This window comes from Mesoplodon bidens (assembly GCF_964165515.1).
Source record: "Mesoplodon bidens genome assembly, chromosome: 4".
NCBI lineage: Eukaryota > Metazoa > Chordata > Mammalia > Artiodactyla > Ziphiidae > Mesoplodon > Mesoplodon bidens.
Window position 1 is genome coordinate 90,237,368 of NC_138160.1, and position 24,456 is coordinate 90,261,823.

General features: G+C 33.4%; 1 protein-coding gene across 4 annotated transcripts in view; it reads left to right on the plus strand.

Annotated features, from left to right (window-relative positions):
• Window positions 1-24,456, plus strand: part of FER (FER tyrosine kinase) — a 481,592-nt gene that overhangs the window by 123,799 nt on the left and 333,337 nt on the right. For all 4 annotated transcript variants that reach the window (XM_081230856.1, XM_081230854.1, XM_081230857.1 and 1 more), the window contains 4 exons: window positions 801-984; window positions 3,246-3,383; window positions 4,004-4,123; window positions 23,346-23,468. In XM_081230856.1, coding sequence (XP_081086982.1) covers window positions 801-984; window positions 3,246-3,383; window positions 4,004-4,123; window positions 23,346-23,468 — 565 coding nt within the window. The remainder of the gene's footprint in view (window positions 1-800; window positions 985-3,245; window positions 3,384-4,003; window positions 4,124-23,345; window positions 23,469-24,456) is intronic.

Below are 24,456 nucleotides of genomic sequence, written 5' to 3' on the forward strand. Positions count from 1 at the left end.
CTGCATCAAGTTTAAATTTCTCTGCTTGATTTCTAAGTCATTCACAACCTAAAACTGTCCTACCTGTACGGACATATTTCCTTCATTTCCTCAAAACTTGCTGTCTTTGAGCTTACTGCCTTGCTTGCCTATGGAACATTGCTTATTCTCTTCATGTTTTCACTCAGTATTCCAAATCACTAAACTATGGGCTGTACGTCAAAGACTCTGTTTTGCCAAATACTCAATTCTCAGTGTCTAGCACAGTTCCTGGGGTGAACAGTTAATAATATTTACTGAATGAGAGGAAGGAAGAAATGGAGAAAGAGAGGGTGAGAGGGAGGAACTGTTGTCTATCCTGTCTTTCTTATACCTTTCCAGACTTCCCTCATCTTTTAAGGTCTCTTTTCTCCACAGTCTCCTCTGACTTCCCTGGTCTTTATTCATATCTCAAACCTAGACCTCAAAATTTAACATTATTTACAAACTTTCTTGTTTTCTTGGTTATACAATTTCATGTGCACTGTTGTTCCAGTTTGGTGTGAGCTCCTTGAAGATGAGAAGGATCATATATCTGTACAATTTTTCAAAAAATTGTACATTAACCTTTATTCACCAAACATTTACTGCAGTGCATGCTTCCTTCAGAGCATCCTTTGTACACAGTACTGGCAAATAAACATAGTATGTGTTCAGTAACCTTTTGATTATTCATAAAATATATGAGATAACATGAAATAGTGGTAACTCAGTTTGCACATAGTGAAGATAGAACTTTTAAAATTATCTCTTTGCTAACTTTATTGAATGTTTTTTTTCAGGGAAAGAAACTGAAAAGGCTAAGGAACGTTACGACAAAGCCACAATGAAACTTCATATGTTGCATAATCAGTATGTATTGGCATTGAAAGGGGCGCAGCTTCATCAGAGTCAGTATTATGACACTACACTTCCTCTGCTTCTGGATTCCTTACAAAAGATGCAAGAAGAAATGATAAAAGCACTGTAAGATACATTTCCTATTTGATATAAAATCCCTTCATAAAATGATTTTAACATTTTTTTTTCTGCTAGTTCACCTTTCGTATAAAAATTGTCTTTGTTTTGTAAGCTGCATCATTGAACTAGCTCAATGGGTATTTCACACCTATTCTACCTTGGTTTTCACTTCTGTTATCCTTTCAGTTTACGCTCACTCAACTCCGCAACCTTCTAGCTAGCCCCAAGAATGTCTCTTATTTTTGTATGTTTTTGTTTTGCTCCAGTTAGCTAGAAATTTAACTGAAAAAAAAATCTTTAGTTTGACAAGTGTTAGTTTTTGTTTGTTTGTTTGTTTTTTGCCATGCCACACAGCTTGCGGGATCTTAGTTACCCAACCAGGGATTGAACCTGGGCCCTCGGCAGTGAAAGCACAGATTCCTAACTACTGGACTGCCAGGGAATTCCCTTGACAAGTGTTAAGAAGTGGATATCTACCTCCAGAGGATTGGGTTTAAATCTTTAGCAACTGATAAGCCCAAAGGAAATAATTTTTTGGTTTATTTGCTAGCTTTTTGTTGTATGAGATTAAAATGAACAAATGTTTATTGAAGTTCTGCTGTATGCAAAGCACCCTGGTGCTTGCAGATGTAGAGGTGAGTAGGTCACAATCTTTGCCTTCAAGGAGCAAACAACGTTGGTCAGTAATTCAAATGCATACATGCTTACCATACAGATCAATTCAATATGCCACCCTATGGTAGACTTTATCTCCTTTATTTGCTGGTTTAGGTGATCCCCCATTTCCCAAAAAAAGATAAAGTGTTTTTAGTCAACTTGAATATGTCAACTTTTAAGGGTATTGATGAAATAGTGAAATGTCTACTTAAAATATTTAATTCATAAATTTAGTAATGTCTACTTTAAATTACATATTGTTGATCTATAAATATTTCCTTTCCTGCTTTCATTTTATGAATCAATATTTTCTCAAACTCTCCATATGAATCTTCAATAATAGTGTCTTCATCATTGCAAGAACATCCTTTCTTAAGACATATAATAGTTTCATACAGTGTATTATCTTTACTTTGTAATAAATTTTTTTAGATCTAGCATTTAAAAAAATCCAAGCATGATAGTATCACTGAAATTGAATCCTATGTCACAAGTACTCATTCATCTAACATTAGGAGACTTCTTCCTTTTTTTCCCCATTTGTCTTAAAGATGTGTTAATGATCTCCACATCATAACCACTTACTGTTTTGCTTTTTAAGAATTATCTAGATAGTCTTATTTACATTAATATCATTCAGCACTTTCAATTATGAGGTCATAACCCCAGGAATATTTACTAAATCTGTATTAAATTTCTCTGCCTCCCTCTTTTCTTTAAACTGTGTCTATCAGGTGATTTCTGTAATCATTCCAAGCTAGCATTGCCTGAAGCAGTTTGAATTTAATTTTTTTTAACCCAAACAGTATTTTGCTGTTCAGAATGAATTGAGAGAATGCTTCATAATAAGAGAAGTTTTGTAGGATTACTTTTTATAAGTGATGATTTTGGAAAAGAAAAACAAGCAAGGCCTTATATTTATTTGGGTATATGCAGGATACGCTTGTTTGTCTGCACTTTTTAAGGCTACTAATGAGCAAGTGTATATTTTTACAGCATAGCATTCTTAAGTTGGAGATTGGGTCTTTGTAACAGAATAGTTTTTCCTTTTGCATTTATTAGATAAGCCTAATAACTTTTATGATTATTTTTGCTACTAGCTGGAGGTCAGGAGAAGAGATTGAGATGTCATTGAAGGTATAAACCAATTAAACTCTGTAAGTATAATATGAAAAAGAGCAGAGGCCCAGAAGCAAGAGAAGAACCAGGAGCTAGGGCATGTGAGGAAGTGGCAGGCACTGAACGAAACATTAAATAGACAGGAGTTGATCCACAGTTCCATGTTATGGAATCAGCATTTCAGTGGTGATGTTTAGAAACGGAAAGTGATTAGCACTGGCTTACACTTTGGATATGTTAGATAGATATTGGAAGATGTAATGCCTTACTCTAGATCATTTACAATTATTATATTACATCAAATGTAAATTATTAATCTGTACACGTGTGTAATCTCTTCACTTCACTATCCAGGTATATGAAATAAGGTGGTGCGTTAAATCACCATCTGTAAAAATTGGCATTATATTGCATATTGTTTTAAATCCTTTTTGGGCCTATGTTTCTCTGATAAAACTTTAAAATGTTGTAAAATTTTCTTTTCTTTTCAGGAAAGGTATATTTGATGAATACAGCCAGATAACCAGTCTTGTTACAGAGGAAATAGTGAATGTCCATAAAGAGATTCAAATGTCAGTTGAACAGATAGACCCTAGCACAGAATACAATAATTTCATAGATGTTCACAGGTATGTGTGATATTTTCATTCTTCTTTCAGTATTTATAACAGTATTACTTTTTTTTTACCATATAATATTTAACTGAATTAAAATAAGAAACATTGAAGAGCTTGTTAGGAAATAGGCTATTTCATATTAATTTGTTTTTAATTATTTTCAAAATCCTTTCTCAATGACGATAACTATTTAATTTATATAATGATCTTGAAAAGTTTTTCAGTTGTTAACTACATCACTGCTTAAACCCATATTTAATCCATGAAATTGTATTTTCTTTTTAACAATTATATAATAATACTAAACTAATGGTTTTCTGTTTGTGTTAAACTTTATAGTAATAATACATCAATTATTTTTTCATGCATGCATCATCTTATTTTATACTCATTACCATCAAGGAAGGAATAAAGCAGGTTAATATCTGTATTCTACAAATGAGGAAGCTAAGCTGAAATTACTTGACTAGATCTTTGAGGCCTAAGGTTTAGTTTGATTTATTCTATTTGTTTTTACTCTATTTTGTTAACATAATTTTAAATAAGAACAAATATTCTGCCTTTGGTATGTACTAAGACATATTATGATAGTACATTCATATTGATAAAAATTATTTGGCATACTTTACTAGAACGACAGCTGCTAAGGAGCAAGAAATTGAGTTTGATACTTCCTTACTAGAAGACAATGAAAATCTACAGGCAAATGAGATTATGTGGAATAATTTAACAGCAGAAAGTTTGCAAGTAATGTAAGTATTTAGAAAATCTGAAGCTTAAATATTAGTGTTACTACTTATAGTTAAACTTTATCAGATTTAAAATTCTAATTTTTATTTTCTTGGAAGTAATGAAAAGTACACATGAACTGATCTTTGGTCAGAGTGAAATGTTTTGAGAAATATGTTAACTTTACCCATTATCATCACTAATTTCGGTAATTCTGAAAATCAAAATTCTGTGTGATGGGGCTTCCCCGGTGGCGCAGTGGTTGAGAGTCCGCCTGCCGATGTGGGGGACACGGGTTCGTACCCCGGCCTGGGAGGATCCCACGTGCCACGGAGTGGCTGGGCCCGTGAGCCATGGCCGCTGAGCCTGCACGTCCGGAGCCTGTGCTCCTCAATGGGAGAGGCCACAACAGTGAGAGGCCTGCGTACCGCAAAAAAAAAAAAAAAAAAATTCTGTGTGATGTTACATTCATTTGCCCAGTTATTGCTGATATCTTATATTGGAATAATGTTTTATTTTTTCCAAAATTTATAGAAATTTTTTTTATCCCATTTCATTCTTTAAATAGCAGAACCATTTTGGAAATGAAGACAGTGAGTGTTAGAGATAAGAAGAGACTTATAGATATCAGAAGCATTTAGTATAAAAATTTGACTTTTGAGTTCTTTTCTCTTTATAAGCAGAAGTATCTTCTGTTATAGGCTATTATATCAGTTCGCTTTTCACTTTTTGTTATTATTGCATAAAATTTTAAAAGACTTCTGAGAAATCTTAATGTGTTTTTTGTCCTTTTCAAACATTTAAGGCTATTAACAGTACATTTTAAAATTTAGAAAACATAATTAAGGCATTCTACTTTTAAAGTATATTTAAAGATATTTAACCTATCTGCTGATTTTGTTCAGGAGCAACACAAAGAAACTTATATTTATTAATAAATGTTGTATGTACCTATACCTGTGTGAGAACTACAGCTAGAAATGATTACATACTTATTTTCTTTTCAGTATTGGACATATTATATCATCTGACTTATTGAAATTTTACCTCAAAAGACACAGCCGAAAGTTCCTATCTGTGTAATTAAGCAACCTCCCTTCTGTTGTCAGTGACATTGTAGTGTTACAGATAATTAAGTGGTAGGATCCTGGGACTAGCTCTTGGTAAGGGGTTTAATGTCTTTAAAGTCGGCCAGATGGGATGAAGAAACTTAACAAATGCTTGTTGAATTACCTTGTCCAAGATGAAGGCTTGATAGTTACGGGGGAGTGACCGTTGATGAGAGGAATGGAGGCATGGGAGTACCCTGCATTAGAGGGTCTTTTTGAGCAGCCATAATGCGATTCTTGAAGCTATTTCTCAAGTTTTACAACCCTTCTCAGGAATCTCTCTTTGACTTTAGGTATACTCTTACAATGTCAGCTATCTCTAAACCAGTGGTTCTCACCCTGGGCAATTTTTGTTCCCAGGGGACATTTGACAATGTCTGAGACATTTTTATTTACCAGTTGGGAAGGTAGAGGCCATGGATGCTGCTAAGCAGCCTACGTTTCACAGGACAGCCTCCAACAACAAAGAATTATCTGCCAAAAATGTCAGTAGTGCCACGGTTGAGAAACTGCTCTTATCAATAGAGTTGAATGCATGTCATAAAATAGATCGTAGAGTTTCTCAATTCTTCTTCAGTGACAAATTCCATTCCTTAATTCCTGTGCTGCTTGGTGAAGGAACATGACATCAATTACTCTTGTTTTTTTAAGTCATCATATTGACCCCAAATAATTCATTCATTTATTCATCAAAATATATTTACTGTGTGTTTAAGGTTGTAAGGTTTAATACTTTCAAGGAGTTTATGCTACAATTGATCAATTTAATTTAATACACCAAGAAAGAATGAGCATATAGATATTGGAGTGTTATGAGGTAAAATTAAAAATAGCTACCTGTTATAAGCTTATGTAAAATAAGAGATTTTGTGACTAAAGAAGAATTTGTTTTATTGCTTTTAGGGTATAATTAGAGCAAAACTAGTTATATTCATAAATCATTTCTTAATTGTGGTGATGAAGCAATGAACAAAAATGCAATAAATTAAAGGTAATAAATCTTTGATAATGTGATAGATTTAATTGCTTACCTCTTACTGAGGCAAAACTTTAGCTATATTTTGTTGAACAGTGTCTAAATTCAGTATATGAGTTTAAAATTAGACTTTCCTCAAGAATTTTATTCCAAGAATGAGTTATTCAGTGTGTCTATTGACACTGTTAAAATATTCTAAATTAATTCCATTAAAACATCTATATGTATGTGTATGTATGTGTGTATATATGTATTTTAATGTAAGGAAAATCTTTCTTTTTACCATAATGTTAGTGTATTAAATGTAAACATATCTTTTCTTTCCTGAGGCATTGATTTGCTAATTTTGTTGTTTATGTTGGAATATTAGGTGCAATAGAAATGAATGAAACAAATGAACACATAGTTTCCAGAAAAATAAACACAAAACAAATGACCAGTAATCCTGTGATAATGAAAGAAATATACATTTTTTAAAAAAGAAGCTATTTCAACTACCAGATTGGGAAGGATTACATAATTTGATAGTACCCAGTGCTGTGTAGGATATGGGAAAATGAGCTTTCTTATAAAGTCTTGGCAGAAATGTAAATTAGTATAACCTTTTGGGAGAATAATTTGACAATATACATCAAAATTCAACTTGCAAACCTTTTAACTTAGAAATTCCACTCCTAGGACTTTAGCATACAAGTACTCAGAGATACATGTACAAGCTTAACATGTTGAGTTGGTCGGGTCTGAATCCTGACAGTATGGCTTATTACCTTTGTGAAAATGGACAGATTATTTAATCCTTTTATGCCTCATTTTCCTCAAAATGTAAAATGGTAATAATAATGGCACCCAATTCATAGTGTTGTTATGAAGATTACATGTATGAGTAAATGTGGAATACTTAGAAGAGTCCCTGGCACATAGTAAGTTCTGTGTATTAATTTTTTTTTAAATTGAAATATAGTTGATTTACAATATTATATAAGTTACAGGTGTACAATATAGTGATTCACAATTTTTAAAGGTTATACTCCATTTAGTTATTATCAAATATTGGCTATATTTCCTATGTTGTACAATATATTCTTGTAGCTTATTTTATATATAATAGTTTGTATGTTTTAATCCCCTACCCCTATTCTGTCCCTCCCTACTTCTGGCTCCCCACTTGTAGCCACTAGTTAGTTCTCTATATCTGTAAGTCTCTTTCTTTTTTTGTTATATTCACTAGTTTGTTATATTTTTGGATTCTACATATGAGTGATATTATACAGTATTTGTCTTTCTCTGTCTGACTTATTTCACTTAGCAAATACCCTCCAAGTCCATCCATGTTGCTGCAAATGGCAACATTTCATTCTTTTTTATGGCTGAGTAGTATTCCATTGTATATATATACCTCATCGTTTTTTATCTATTCATCTTTGATGGACACTTCAGTTGCTTCCGTGTCTTGACAATTGTCAGTAACGTGGCTATGAACATTGGGGTACATGTATCTTTTAAAATTAGCATTTTCATTTTTTCAGATATATACCCAGGAGTGGAATTGCTGGGTCATATGGTAGCTCTATTTTTAGTTTTTTGAGAAACCTCCATACTGTTTTCCACAGTGGTTGTACCAATTGACATTCCTACCAGCAGTGTTCAAGGGTCCCCTTTTTCCACATCCTTGCCAACATTTGTTATTTGTGTTCTTTTTTTGATAGCCATTCTGACAGGTGTGAGGTGATATCTTATTGTGGTTTTGATTTGCATTTCCCTGATGATTAGCGCTGTTGAGCATCTTTTCATGTGTCTGTTGGCTATCTGCATGTTGTCTTTGGGAAAATGTCTATTCAGGTCTTCTGCCCATATTTTAATCAGGTTGTTTGTTTTTTTTGATGTTGAGTTGTATGAGCTGTTTATAAATGTTGGATATTAACCCCTTATTGGTCATATCATTTGCAAATATTTTCTCCCATTCAGTAGGTTGTCTTTTTGTTTTGTCAATAGTTTCCTTTGTGATGCAAAAATCTTTTAAGTTTAATTAGGTCCCATTTGTTTATTTTTGCTTTTATTTTCTTTGCTTTAGGAGACAGATCCAAAAAAAGAATTTCTATGATTTATGTGAAAGACTGTTCTGCCTGTGTTTTCCTCTAGGACTTTTATGGTTTTCTATCTTACATATAGGTCTTCAATTCATTTTGAGTTTATTTTTATACATGGTATTAGAGAATGTTCTAATTTCATTCTTTTATATGTAGCTGTTCTGTTTTCCCAGCACCACTTATTGAAGAGACTGTCTTTTCTCCATTATATATTCTTGCCTCCTTTGTCATAGGCTAATTGACCGTAAGTATGTGGGGTTTTTTCTGGGCTCTCTATTCTGTTCCATTGATGTATGTGTCTGTTTTTGTGCCAATACCATACTGTTTTGACTACTGTAGCTTTGTAGTATAATCTGAAATCAGGGAGCATGATTCCTCCAGCTCTGTTCTATTTGTTTTGGCTATTTGGGGTCTTTTGTATTTCTATGTATTGGTTTTTGTTCTTATTTTTAAAATTACTGCTTGGGGTGGTTTTGTACGTTAAGGATTCTGAGCACAATGCTTAGGTTTTTCAGGGGCCTTTGGCTATGTTTGAGATCTGAAAAATTTTTGTTAGTTCCAAAATATGAAAAGAAAACTGTTACAAGGTATAATATTATGTCACCTTCATTAATTATTAAATTTGATATATACAAAAACATTTCAAACAATTTGTAGGTTAAACTTCCTCACTTATTAATATCTGTGTATGAATGAGGGTTTCTAAGAAATCACATATATATGTGTGTGTATACACACACACACACACACACACACACACACATATAGTTTGGATAGAGGCCAAGGATTATACAGGTCTCAAAACAGTGGCAAAACACTGGAAACACACTAAATATTCATCAGTAAGGGATTGGTAAATGAATTATGTTAGGTCTATACTAACCCCACAATTTTCCCATATTATTCAGGTTTTAAATAGAATAAGATAGGTTTTTATATATGCTTGTATGGAAAGATCACCAGAGTATATGATAAAAAGCAAAAACAAGTTATAGACTAACATTTATGGAATGAGTCTATTAATTAAAAAGTACATATATGTTTGTATATACATAGAACATATTTAGGAATAGACGTTATAGAATAACATTTATGGAATGAATCTATTAATAAAAAAGTACATATATGTTTGTATATACATAGAACATATTTAGGAATGGATGTGAATCGATGGGGTATGTAGGGAAGCATGTTGGGGCCAATATTTATAATGATGTTAAATAAATGTGGTTTTATTTCTTATCTGTTTGCAGTTTGTTTTTGTTTTTTGTGGTACACGGGCCTCTCACTGTTGTGGCCTCTCCCGTTGTGGAGCACAGGCTCCAGACGTGCAGGCTCAGCGGCCATGGCTCACTGACCCAGCCGCTCTGCGGCATGTGGGATCTTCCTGGACCGGGGCACGAACCCGTATCCCCTGCATCGGCAGGTGGACTCTCAACCACTGCACCACCAGGGAAGCCCTGTTTGCAGTTTTATTTGAAAACTTATGTTAGCATGACTCTCTCCAGAATATTAGCTATTTATTTTCCTTCCCATTATGTTAGTTCCTTATCCTTTCACTAAGCATTTGTTCCTTAGTCACATTGCTTTATGTAGTTTTAGAATAGAACACTCTCAAAGCTCTTTTTGAAAATGCTAATATTTTATGGCCTGTGCTTCCTTTTGTTCTATAATTTTTCTTAGCCCATCTAAAAGCTCTAATGCATTAATAAAGAATGGTATTAAGGAAAACTTCAGAAACGTTTTTCTTTTTGTTTTGCATTCCTTTATGTTTGTTTGAGTGATCAGTGACCCTATCCTTTGTGAAAGGTTACATTTGTTTGGAAATGAGAATCATTAATTTTTGACTTCTGGAGAATTTTTCCATAAATAGAAGTCATACTGGCAATCTGTCGGACTGCTGATTAGTAGTGACTATGAAACAAAGAAAAAATTGGATTACATTTCTCTTGGACTCTTCAGAATTCTTGGCTAGATGTCAGATGTTGCAGGTGATTTATTAACATCTTTGTTGAATGAGTGAGTGAATGAAGATGGTTTTATGGAGAGATTTCAGGGAGTTTCTGAATAGTGAATCTTGTCTCTGGCTTCATATTAGGATCACTTAGGGAGCTTTAAAAAATGCTGATGCCTGGGACCTGACCCAAACCAATGAAATCAGATTTTCTGAGAGTTAGATCTAGGCATTGGAATTTTTTGTAAACTTTCCAGGTGATTTTAATGTGCAGACAGGATTAAAAAATCTGCTGTATCCCGTTAAAACTTCTTGTAGAAATGTGTGTTTTACTTTCAGGGGGGAGGGTGTGTGCAAATTTTCAGAGGGCTTAACCCAAAATGGCTAAGGACTACTGCTCGAGTTGAATATCTTTCATATTTAAACAATGTCTTTTTTGTTAAACTTTTCTAACTTATATTCCTTGAGTTGTATAGCATTATTGGGGAAAATTAGCATTTTTACAGTAGTCTAACCAGAATTTCTTTTTAACTCTGTTTTTTCTTCTGATCTACCATTCTTCTGGACTAGTCTTGACTTGTAAGGTATTTGAAGTTTAAAGAGATGCCCTTTCCCTGAGGTTATCTCTTTCACTTTGCTACTCATAAAAAGATACCTGTGAATTTTTTCTTTTTTCTTTTTTTTAGATTCCTGAATATAGCATAAAAATTGTTTTCATTAGCAAACACTCATAAATTTAATAGTTTATACTCTTGGTTGCTCTTTATTGTATCATGTAGAGCTTCCACAAGTAAATGCATGAGATTCTGAGATTATTACACAATTAGTATTTATATCTAAAACAAGATTATACAGTGTTGCTGCCTGCCCCCTTTACAGATTTGATGGAAATCTAATGATATAATAGTAAATGACAAAGTTACTGCATTTACCCATCTAAATATGTGCCACAAAGCATTCTTATCATACTCTCATTATTTATCTATCAGCTATAAATATAAAGGTAGTACATCCCCCCACTCCCCCCACCACACATATGGAGAGAGAAAGAGAGGAATTCAACTCAGCTATTTGTAGGTTGTTTGTTTATCTCCTGTTTACTGGAAATGTTTTTGCATGGTAGATCACTATGTGGTAGAGGGCTATTTCTCAGCCTCTAATAATTTCTAGCACCTGAGATCATGCATGTGCCACCACACATGCATTCAGCTTGTATTACCTTCAGGCTTGAATCTGAGGTTGCTTCCTTTGTCTCTATCATCTACAGCCTCTCTCCTTCCCCTCCAGCACCCCTTTGACATCTGCCTCATTTTTGGATCACCCTTCTTTGCCAAAGGCTGGAAGAGGTACTATATTTTATTGACTTTAATCATCCATTTATTAAGATTATATATGCAAATATTTCCTCTCATCTAATCACTACTTAATTGACTAATTGGGGACTCAGTAATTTTAGTTCATCCAAATAACTTGAAAAATGTCAGGTCTATAAAGTTTGGAACATTAGAAGAATATATTTAAGTGTCTGTTGTGTGGGTTTTGGCATTTTGGATAGACGAGGCATCAATTTGTGATCTATTGCAAGCTAAAAGCAGGGTAAATGGAGTTATGAATCCATAGTTGAAGTGAGGCAAATTAAAGATAGCAAGTTGCTCCAAAATATAAACATTAATATGTCTGCCAAAAGAGGAATTTTGATTAATTTTAGTAAAACGGTAGAGAGTAAAGGTCCAGTTTAATTCTTTTGTTGACTCAATTTTCTAGTTTCAAATGAGGTCTCTTTATCATAAGTTATTATCTATCAGTAGGAAATATGTTTGAATTCTAGAAGACTGTGTTTAACTCTCTAGTCTTATATTCTAAAGTAAAGCCCGACCTCAGGCCTCATGTTTCCCAGTACATTTAAAAAAATTTAAAGTCAGAACATGTTTAACTTTTACAGTGGAATATAAATAATTTCTCTTAATTGAAGAATGGTAATTCTCTATGTGGAAAAGTGATTATCTTGGATTTTGTGAGATATGAGTCAGCAAACTATAGCCTATAGGTCAAATCCAGCTAACCACCTGTTTTGAGCAGTCTGTGAGCCAAGACTACTCATTACACTTTTAAATGGTTAAACAAATCAAAAGAATAACTATATTTTGTGATACATGAAAATTATATGAAATTTAAACATCAGAGTACATAAATACAGTTATATTGGAACACAGCCATGCTAATTCATTTACCTGTTGTCTATGGGTGCTTTCCTGCTACAGTGGCAGAGTTGAGCAGTTGTGACCATATATGGCATTCTCATCACTTCACACTGCTGCTTGGCATACTATAAATCACAGTGACATGGTTATAATTCAACAGTGTTTTGAATGCCACACATATCATTGTACCACAGCATTTACTTACTTTTTATTATCAGTGCATGCATGTCATGTCAAAACAAGAAAAGAAGAGAAAATGGATTTTGGATGTCACACTTTAAGACACAGTGGAGTGTGGATTATTTTGTTATTGAATTAGATGGCAAAACATTGTGTTTATCATGCACTGGCACTATGGCTGTGCTAAAATAATAAATGTTGACATTATCAGACTAAACACTCGTCTCAATATTACTGACTCACAGGAGAGCACTAGTCAGAAAAATTTAAAAAGTTAAACTGGAATACCTCATCACAGCAGACTTTCTTCAGAAAAATAAAATATGAAAATGTGGATGAAGCCAAAATAAGTTTATGGGTGGCTTATTTGTTTGCCAAGCAAAGAAAGCCATTTATCAGTGGTAAATTAATTAAATAGTGTTTTACTGCAGTAACTGAAGAAACATGTCGAGAGAAAATAAGTTTATGACCATTACTCTTTCAGCAAGAACATTTGCTTGAAGGGTTGAGAACATTGGGGGCTAAATCATTAGTAAATTAAAAAAACACGACAAATGATTTCAACTAAAGAATTACTTTTGATGAATAAATAGCCTGTGTAGATCAACTACAAACAAGAATATTTTCATTGAAGTTGAGAAAACACTAATTCAGTACAAACTGAAGTGGAATCTGTTAAGATGTAATTTTACAACTGATGTTAAAAATATGTGTGGATCAGAAGGAGGTTTAGTTGAACAAATTTACAAAGCTTGTGAAAATGTTAGGTGTTTAAATCCTGTGGTTATTCATTGTATTATTCAATAGTAGGCACTTTATGGAAAATGTTGTAATCTAATCATATGGTTATTGAACCAGTAATGTCAACAGCGAACTTCATTTGCTCTCCTGGACTTGACTATCATCAACTTCATGGATTTTTGTCAGAAATTGAAACTGAATATCCTGAATTTCCTTATCATATAGGACTTTGATGATGTAGAACTGGTAAAGTTTTATTGTGATTTTTTTTGAGCTCAGAGTCATGATTGAAACTTTTCTAATAATCAGAATTTCCCTCAACCACCGTTACTGAACACTAAATTCTAAAAGCTTTGGAAATTAGCTATGTAATGAATTAAACCTAAAATTACAACATAATTCAGTGCTTACATATAGAACTTATACTCCAGTAATGTCATTTAGATGACAACTAATGTTGTTTGAATCCCAGGTAATGTCAGGCAGTTTTATATACTTCCTGTACTGTCAAACATTAAAACATGAAGCCACATCACCATTCCCACCAAATTTGTAGCTGATGTATTTTTTGAGCTCAAACTACATTTCCAGCAGTGAATTTTGGACTTCGGTACAAATATTTTGACATTTTAAAATCCATTTAACTGTGCAGTTGAGGAATTCCCACATAACTTTCAATTAGAAGTGATGAATCTGCAACGTAATGACATGCTAAAAAGCATGCAATATAATTTTATAAATGCCTGCTAAGCAATAAATATGCTCAATTAAAATATGCTCATGGATTGATACTAGTGTTTGGCAGTACCTATCTTTTCAAAGTGAAATACATAAAATCTCATTACATATCTTCATTTACAAGTGAATATTATAGTGGATTTTGTTGATAAGCACTAACTTTGAGTCCCAGTGAAAGGAAATAATAGCACCCTCCAAAGATTTCTGTCCTTATTATTAGACTGGTGTTACAATACATTGTACCCAGTTATTATTATATTTTGAATTTGTCAATAAAATAATTGTGAATATTTGTTTTCTCTTTTGCTATATTAATACTTACATAATATCCTTGATTTTGCCTCATGGGGGCAAAGCCTAAAATATTTACTCTCCAGACCTTTATAGAAAATGTTTGCTGACTTCTGTTGTAAGGAATGACACCAATTTAACCCATTGGAATGTCTGAATCAACCTTATCAATTAATGGAATGACAAATAATGCAGTACTCTCACATGTTACGCAGGACCTCGGTTTTTGTTATGTGTGTTTTTGGCTGTTTTCATTTATAATCTTAACTCGATTTTGGTCTTTGTTTAAACATAAACTGCAGTTATATTGGATTGTGTTAGGGGAATACTTTTTGAGTGAGTGAGTTGGGGAGATTTGGAAATATGTAAAATGTTAGAAGGCAGATGATATGTTAGGACAGTTTGGTTAAGGGAAATAAATCATAGAAGGCAGGTGGATTTTTTTGTATTGAGGTGGATTAGGTTGTATATTAGGAGAAATTCACAACTTTTGCTTGGTTGGTTAGGAGCCATCCTCTTCGGTTTAATCTGTTTAATCTTGAGAAAAGCTAATAGATTTGTGACATGGGAGAGAAGGTCATCCATAAATTGCTATGCTGCTGCAATTGTATTTTAAGAAAGAGTTTCCAAGAAATGGTTTATTTCTTTAATTTATGTGGCAGTAATAGAGAAGAAGAGTTGTCAGAAAAGTTACTTCAGGCAACTATAACCCTTATTCCACTTGGGTTTTTATTAACCCAAATGTCACAATTAATGTGACAGTATTAGGAATTTGTAATTTATAATTTTTTAGGACGTTGGGTCTCTTTAAGAGTGCTGTATGATTTAAATAATAATAGCCAATGGTTTGAGGATATATAAAGTATTGTTATAAGTATCAGAAGCTTGTTATTATCCACAATAATTGCTTTAAGCTTTTGTATCTTTTAAATACAACCAAATCTTTAAAAATTTTCTAACTAATACATGTGGATGATAAAACTGCAAAATCTTACAAAAGGGTATACAGTGAAAATCAAAGTTCTCCCTTTTTTTTGACCCTATTTCAACCTTCTAGTGTGAATTCATGAAAAAAGTTTATGTATCTTTCCAGAATGTATATACAAGCATATGAATGTATATAAATTGTATTCTTAAGTGGAGTTATTCTATGCATACTCTTGCATCATCTACTTTTCTTAACATATATGAAATCTTCTTAATAGTGTACAGTGTTTTCCTGCTTTCGTGTATGTAACATAATTCATTTAATTTAGTTATTTATTGATGGACATTTATGTTATTTCTACTGTAGTTTTTTTAATTGCCAGCGGCAGATGCAGGTTCTGTCGAGCCTGAAGCTTACAAAATTTGGAGGGGAGGAACATCTAACAGAAAAACTATACAAATTTGCAAATATAAAATTAAGTATGGGACCTTAGAATGTATCATGCACGTGTGGTTTCTGAAGGTTATGTGTCATTAGCATCATAGTAAATTCACGTTTGGTTATTGCGAGTGTAGGTAGTGGCACAATAAACATCCTTGTATTTACAGCTTTGCACACTTGTTGAAGCATATATATTGGATAAATTTTATGAGGTGGAATTACTAAGATGGAGAATATTAGTTGTTAAGATCATGGACTTAGAGTTCAAGCTGCCTGAGCTCTAATACCAGGTCTTCCACATACCAGCCCTGTGAACTTGGACAAGATCCTTAACCTCTGTGTACTTCAGTTCCTCATATGATAATGAAAATAATATTAATAGTTTTGTTATAAGACTGATGTGAATTTAAGTGCTATTTCTAAAGTGCTTAAAACTGTGCTTGTCAGTCAGTACATGTTAAGTATTATGTCAGTTTTGTGAGTTTTTTTAATGAGATAGTGTCATTTTACGACATTTAAATATTTGCATCATGGGATTCCCTGGAGGCCCAGTGGTTTAGAGTCCGCCTGCCAATGCAGGGGACACGGGTTCGTGCCCCGGTCTGGGAAGATCCCACGTGCCGCGGAGCGGCTGGGCCCGTGAGCCATGGCCGCTGGGCCTGCGCATCTGGAGCCTGTGCTCCGCAATGGGAGAGGCCACAACAGTGAGAGGCCCACGTACAGCAAAATAATAATAATAATAATAATAATAAATAAATATTTGCATCATGATTGTTTAAGTATACCATGATATCTAATTTAAAATTTTAAATAAGCCTTTTGAACTGTTACTGTTATATTTGTGTACAGAACATACACAACAATGACATCATAGTGAATACTTCTTTGAAATTTGCAAACTAGTTTTACATTTATTAAATCATCTATATATAACCTGTATATACTGGAATGTTTTCCTCTTAATCCACTCCACTCCAGGTGGAGAAAAGGAACAATATTTTCCCAATATAATTCCATTCTTCTAAATCTTCTTTATCTTTTCTACTTTGAATATACAACCATGGGTCTGTAGAGATTTAGAAATATTAAGAAATTTTGACTTCAAAGGCTTATCTTTGCTCAATTTTTTTATTTAGGAAGACTGCATAAAGCTCAGCTTTGCTTTGTTTGTGCTAAGGCTGTAAAAGATTAAAACCTCAAAAAGAGGTACTATTTTTTTTGACATGATCAAGAGCGAGATAAAGTAGAGGAAACTAATATTATTATTCCTTTTTCTCTGATCTTCTTCTCCTTCCCTTTTTCTTGTCTCCTTTCTTTCTTCCTCCAGCCTTCATTGCTCAACGTAACAGGTAGTAAATTCTAGCTAACATAACAGACCTGCCAGAGAACAGAAGTATTACTAGCTCTTCTAGGCTTTTTTTTAACTTCTAGGACCTTTCCAGCTCTTTAGAGAATCTAATAAGCTGGTGGTAGGTTTCTTTCTCTTTCTGGGTTAAAACTGTTTTAGCACAAATCAGAAATTTGAAAAGAAATCACGAGTACCACCTCATTCTTCTCACAAATGAGCTGAAATGTGTATGCCACAAGTTTAGCATGTACAAAACTTCATATTTAATTCCTCATTGAAAGCTTATATTTTTCAGAAGGCTGAACGATTGCTAAAGGAAGTAGAAAGTATTAGCAGATTTTTTTTTTAATATACTTGGCTAGAATTGCCACGTGCCAGTGGTCTCTGATAGAGGGAGTTAGGCAGTCTAAGGTGGTTTAAACAGTGGATCAGGACTCTCTGGCTTTCACCTCATTCCTCCCTTCTTACCCATTTCAAAGTAAAAAGAGGGCAACACTACAATTTACTAGAGTAACTATGATGCTCACCACAATCAAGTGTCTTCCCTTGAATTTTTCCAAGTGATAAATATGAAGAAATAAATAGTAAAACTCCTCATTTTTTGCTTTGTTTTAGATTTGTGGTGATATTATTACTGTCATGTCACATCAAATCAACATGTATGTGTGTGTGTATGTGTGTGTATGTGTGTGTGTATAGAGACATACTGTTTTATTTGCATCAAGAATAACAAAGACATGCAAGCTTATGTTAATTTCTCATGCAACCGAAATTCTTCACATTTCCAAAAAGTTAAAGTTCTTGGAAATGACACTGTTGTAAAGGGAAAAACAACTTTTAATTATGAATGGCTCCTCTACTTTCAATGTAGCATTCTTGCAATTTCTTTACTTTACTTGTCCTTAATTAGGAATAATGTATAAATAATATAACTTGTTCTTGAGTTTTATTTAAAATACACTCAATCCTACCTCTGCCTTGGGAGCAATGTTAATTTTTGCATCCAGTGTTAACAAAATATTCTTTAAAAAAGTAGAAGACAATTTTTTTTTTTTTTTTGGCTGTGCCATGTGGCCTGTGGGATTGTAGTTCCCCGACCAGGGATCGAACCTGGGCCCTCTGCAGTGAAAGCACGGGGTCCTAACCACAGGACCGCCAGGGAATTCCCTAGAAGACAACATTTAAAGTTACTTTTCAGAAAAATATTTCTTACAAAACTAGTAAAATTGGTTAATAATATACATTTACATTTATAGGGAAGATGCTGTGCTTCCAAATCCATGTTAGGAACTTTAAAACTATTCATCATAGTTATAGGAAGCCTTTAAATTAAGTATTAATTTCTGTTTTATTAGGGAAGAAAATGGAAGTTTAGAAAAGCCAAGTAAATATTGAACGTGAAGGTGTCTGCTTCTAGACGTTTTGTCTATTATACCAGAATAAGGTGCTTTACAAAATGCAGTAGAGGTGTAGAGTTATAAACACAAATAATTCTCTTAATCTGATGTAGAAAGGTAAAGTGATTAGCTTGATGATAAAATGTTTGCATGAAAAGAGTCAGCCCGGTACTAATGACATCTATATACAGAGAACAAAGCTTCCCTCACTGCACCACTGCAGTAGGGGTTTATATATCAGTTTAGCCCATATGGTGGGTGAAAATCATAAATTGTGCTGTTCCCGCATTGAGGTAGCTCTTTGGTTTCACGCTCTAGATAATTCAGAATGATTGGAATCAGGAGAGCCTTGGGAGTTATTAGGGAATTGTAGAAAAAAGCTTAATGTGTGAACTCATGAGAAAAAGACATAGAGAACTGAGTTGAGCACATACTTGCACAGTGTGCAAGACACTGTGCTAAGTGTAAGGGATGTGCTGTGAAGAGTAAGCCATGGTGCCTGCATCTTACAGTTTGGTGGGACTATGTATTTATTTCAGGATGGAGCAGAGAATATGGTACAGTGAGAAGAATTGAGAAGAAACTAGGGAAAGAAACAGTAATAGTCAAAGAGAGGAAAGAAGAAGAGGAGAGGGTTGGAAGAAAAAAGGTCAATGTCTCTTCTACTAGAATTTAAGTTTCCTGAAGCCAAACTTGTTTATTGTTGTATCCCTAGTGTCTAGGAGCATGCCTGACACAAGGTATGCTCTTAATAAACACCTGTTTAGATGAATGAAGGGAGAATTGAGAAGAGAGGTGAATGGAAAATTGAGCAGGAAGAAAAGAAGAGAATAGAGAAAGGTATAGGAGAGAGAAATAAAAGAACAGAGGAGAGGAAAGTGATAAAGAGAGGGAAAGAGCTTTCTATCAAATTCAGCTTTGATGCAACATGGCCAAGGCAGTGGTGAGAGGCTTGTCTTTATTACCTATAGACTGGGGTTGGGACGGGTACAGAGGTAGGGTCCTGTGTTCCAGACTTTCATGCTGATTAAATGAGATTATATATAGGGCAGAGTTTTATAAAGAGCAAAGCATTATGTGTGAGTGTTATTTACTTATGTATTTATAGTTGTTAATAAGTAGCTTGAAGCCAGAAGTTGAAATGTAGGTTTCTTGAGAATGACCTCTAATTTTAATACAGTAATGCTTTCTGTGTCTAGTAGTCAGGATATGAACTATTCTACAAAACTGAATTTTCCTGATAATCAAAGCTTATATTGCCATCAAATTCAACAAAATAATTTGACCAGATTTGATGTATGTCTCTTGTAATATATATATATATATATATATATATATATATATATATTCTTTAAAAATACCTATCTAATTTAACCTTTCCCTTATGATTCTGGATCATTATTATAAGCATCATTGATTATGTTTTGCTGTAATATATTACTGCCCTCAGAAACCTGTTGAGATTTATTATGTTGCTTAACTCTAAACATAGATGAAGTAATCTGGATTACTATTTTTTGAGTTCTTCTGATTATGTCTCATGGTTTTTCTGTCTCTTCTATCTCTATTACCTATTATTTAATAGTTTAAAAATCAAATTAATTTTTGTTATAAGAGATTTAAATAATATAGATAAATATAGAGTAAAATACAAGAGGCTTTTTTGTCCTTAAATCACGCTCTATTCCAATCCCAAACCCCTCAGAGTGATGATGAAAGTTTGGTTTGTAGTAACCTGGTTTTTCTCCACACATAAATACATACATAGTGTATTAATCTGCTATGGCTGCCATGATAAAATACCATGAATGGGTGGATTAATCAACAGCACTTTACTTCTCATTGTTCTGGATGTTAGAAGTTCCAGATCATGGTGCTGGCCAGTTTGGGTCCTGGTGAAATTCTTTTCCTGGGTGTAGACTGCTGCCTTCTTGTGTACTCACATGACCTCTTCTTTGTCTGGGATTGGAGAGAGAGACAGCATGAGCGAACCCTCTGGTGTCTCGTCTAAGGACACTAATCCCATCATGAAAGCTCCACCCTCACAAACTCATCTAACCCTAATTACCTCCCAAAGTCCCTCTCTCCAAATACCATCACTTTGAGGGTTAGGATTTCAACATATGAATTTTGAGGGAATACAATTCAGTCAGTAGCACATATACACATACATTTATTTCAGTATAAATGGAACCATGCTATATGTATTTTTCAGCATCATGCCTTTTAATTTAAGACTTTGCCTTGGAAGAACGTTTTATGTGTGCACCTCATTCTTTTTAGTGACTATATGCTATTCTGTATCTTAAATGGATTAAACTTTATTCAGCTATTCCCCTGTTGATGAACATTTAAATATTTTCTAGTTTTTTGTTTTATAAACAGTGTTATAACAAACATCTTCATATGGACTAATTGTGTGCACTTTGTAAAGTATTCTGGTAAGACAGATTTTTAGATGGTCAAAGAATATTCTAATTTGAAGTTTGAGAGACAATTCCAAGTTGACCACTAAAAAATTTGTGCTAGTTTTGTCACATCAATAGGGTATGTGTCTTCCTTCCTTCCTCCCTCCCTCTCTCTCTCCCTGCTTCCCTATATTTTGAGTTGTTCTGATTATGTCTCATAGTTTTCTACCTCTTCTATCTCTATTGTGTATTATTTAATAGTTTAAAAATCATGTTCATTTTTGTTATGAGATTTAAATAATATAGATAAATATAGAGTAAAATATGAGAGGCTTTTTTGTCCTTAAATCACCCCCTATTCCAATCCTATACCCCTTCCATCCTTCCTATATCTTCCTTCCTTCCCTCCTTCCTTCCTTCCTTCCTTCCTTCTCTCCCTCCCTCCTTCCTTCCTTCCTTCCCTCCCTCCCTCCCTCCCATCTTCCTTCCTTCCTTCCTTTTTCTTTCTTTCTACAGCATTGAGAATACTGAATATTATCACTTTTTCATGCTTGTCAATTTTAGTAGGTGAAAAATAACTTACTATTCATTTAATTTGCAGATTTTTTTATGTGTGGTTCAGGTTGTAAATATTTCCGTATGCTTACTGATCATTTGAATTTTTCTTGATGATCTTCCTGTTGTGTTTTTTGTCCATTTTCATAGTAGGTTGACTTTTTTCTAAGAGTTTTTCTACATGAGCTTTTGCTTGTAATTCCCAATGCAAATATTTCTTCAAAGTTTGACTTTTGACTTTATTTATCATCTCTTTAACTTTAAATAAATTCAAATATTCATATACTTGGGTTATTTAATATTTTGTGTATTTTGGGTTTCATGTCTTGCTTTAAAAAGCTGAAGATAAAATTTTTAATGTGATATGAGAGCTGTGTATGTATTTTTTATGATTATAGTAATTTTAATTTTCCTTTTTGTAGTTGAACTATAGTTGATTTAAAATACTGTGTTAATTTCAGGTGTTCAGGAAAGTGATTCAGTTATATATATATATATATACATATATATATATATTCTTTTTCAGATTCTTTTCCATTATAGGTTATTAAAGGATATTGAATATAGTTTCCTGTGCCATACAGTAAATGCTTGTTGCTTATCTATTTTATATATAGTGGTGTGTATCTGTTAATCCCATACTTCTAATTTATTCCTTCCCTCCCTTTCACCTTTGATAACCATAAATTTGTTTTCCATGTCTGTGAGTCTGTTTCTGTTTTGTAAATAAGTTAATTTGTATTAGTTTTTAGATTCCAGCTGTGTGTGTTTTCGCGGTAGAAATATTTCTATTTAGGACCAAATGCATTTTATGTAACCAAAAATTGTCTGGTCTATGGGTACATATTAATTTTATGTATTTAATTGTATTCAAATCTATATATTAATAGAAAATGCCTCTATTGTAATATGTGAAAACAGAAATAGCTTATATTAAATTACCATGTGACTGAGCCTTACTTCCTTTTCTTTAAAATAAGGATAACAGTATCTATCTCATACGTTGTTGTGAGAATTAAATGAGATAACATATGCAAATAATACTAGATGTTATTTACTCAGATGCCTCCTAAGTACCATTCATTATTTATACATTAGTGTATTTCGTCTTCAGAACAATGCTCTGAAGCAGGTATTACAGTACCCAAAATGATCCAATGAGCTTAAGCAAGTTGCCCAGGATCTCAGATAAAAAGTGGCAAAGCCGGATTATAAATACATGTTATTCTGAAAACAAAAATCATGGTTTTTTCACTATACACTCTTCCTGGGAGATGACCAGTATTTTTTACTTCAGTCCTTTTCTCTTTCTCCGTTTTCAGTTTCTGTTTCTCTTTTGCTGTTTGATGGATAAGGCTCTCTAAAACAGACTGTCCAAGAGTACTCACTGTGATTATTGAAATGTTCTTTTCTCTGTCCAAAGAGGTAGCCATTAGCCACATGTGTCTGTTGAGTGCTTGAAATGTGGCTGATGGAACTGAGGAACTGAAATTTTACTCTTAATTAATAAATTAATTAAACTTATATATGCATTAACTTTTTTTAAACATCTTTATTGGAGTCTAATTGTTTTACAATGGTGTGTTAGTTTCTGCTTTATAACAAAGTGAATCAGCTATACATATACATATATCCCCATATCTCTTCCCTCTTGGGTCTCCCTCCCATCCTCCCTATCCCACCCCTCTAGGTGGTCACAAAGCACTGAGCTGATCTCCCTGTGCTATGCGGCTGCCTCCCACTAGGTATTTTACATTTGGTAGTGTAAAATTACATGCGGCTACTGTTTTGGACATTGCAACCTTAGATATATGAATCCCTTTTTTTTTTGTATGTATAAAGTGAGTGTAATTAACGTATTGATTGATAATGAGGAAACTGTTCATTCTAGGTTGAAAACTTTAGCAGAGGAACTTATACAGACACAGCAGATGCTTTTAAATAAGGAGGAAGCTGTCCTGGAGCTAGAGAAGAGGATTGAGGAATCTTCTAAGACCTATGAAAAGAAGTCTGAGTGAGTAAAACAAAAATAGTTTGAAGGAAGAAAGTTTAATTGATGTAATTTTACAGAAATACTTCAGTTACATGGAATTATGCATGTGTAATTTCTAGAAGCTGAAATTTCATGTTAAGTATAAAACTGTGTATGTTTGAATTACTTTCTAGGACTCTAGAAGAGTGATTTTGTGTTTTTATCAATATAGTGTACTAATCATATGTCTCAATGTTTTAATGGTTTGAACTATTTTCTGAAAAACCCTGTTAAAACCTGTCTTTACTCCCCCTCATCAAAGTCTACCAGATTCACTGTGAATTCCTTGTTAAGAAAGTGACAGGCCAGTATTATCTAGAAACTGGTTTCTGCTGTGTTAGAAGGAAACAAATAAACTTACTAAAAAAGAGCAGTCTGTTTCACCTATAAAAATCCTTCTGATATTTGCTGTGCTGTTTTTGTCTTACTGTTGTTTTTCTTGCTGATTTCTGGATCTGTAAATATTTTCATGGATCCTCTGACTTTACTTGTTTTGCTATACTCTTGTTTTTACTGATTTCAATAATTATGTTTTCTACTGTATTAAGGTTTAAATTTTGATTTAAAATTTCTAATCTGACTTTGGTCATCGTTTGCATCTCCAACAGGGGTTACTGGTATGGTTTCTCTAATCCTAGACTATAATATATAAATTTCTTGCTATCATACTTTCCCAATTGGTGTGATTTCTCAAGACTTTCAAGGACTGTGATGTGTAGCATTTGTCTGGTCTATACTTGCTCTTACTTTCTACACAACTTTTCAAATATTTTCTACTTCTCTCAAATTTCTGATCCTGTTATATACCCCATCATAGTCAGCAGATGGACCTCTCCTACATTATAGAAAAAATTAGAATCATTAGATGGCAAGTACCTTATTTTCTAGATATTTTAGATATCTAAATGCACCATGTTTGTACCCATTCTCTTTCCTTACTTCCATAGAGGATCTGTTCCTTTTCCTGTCT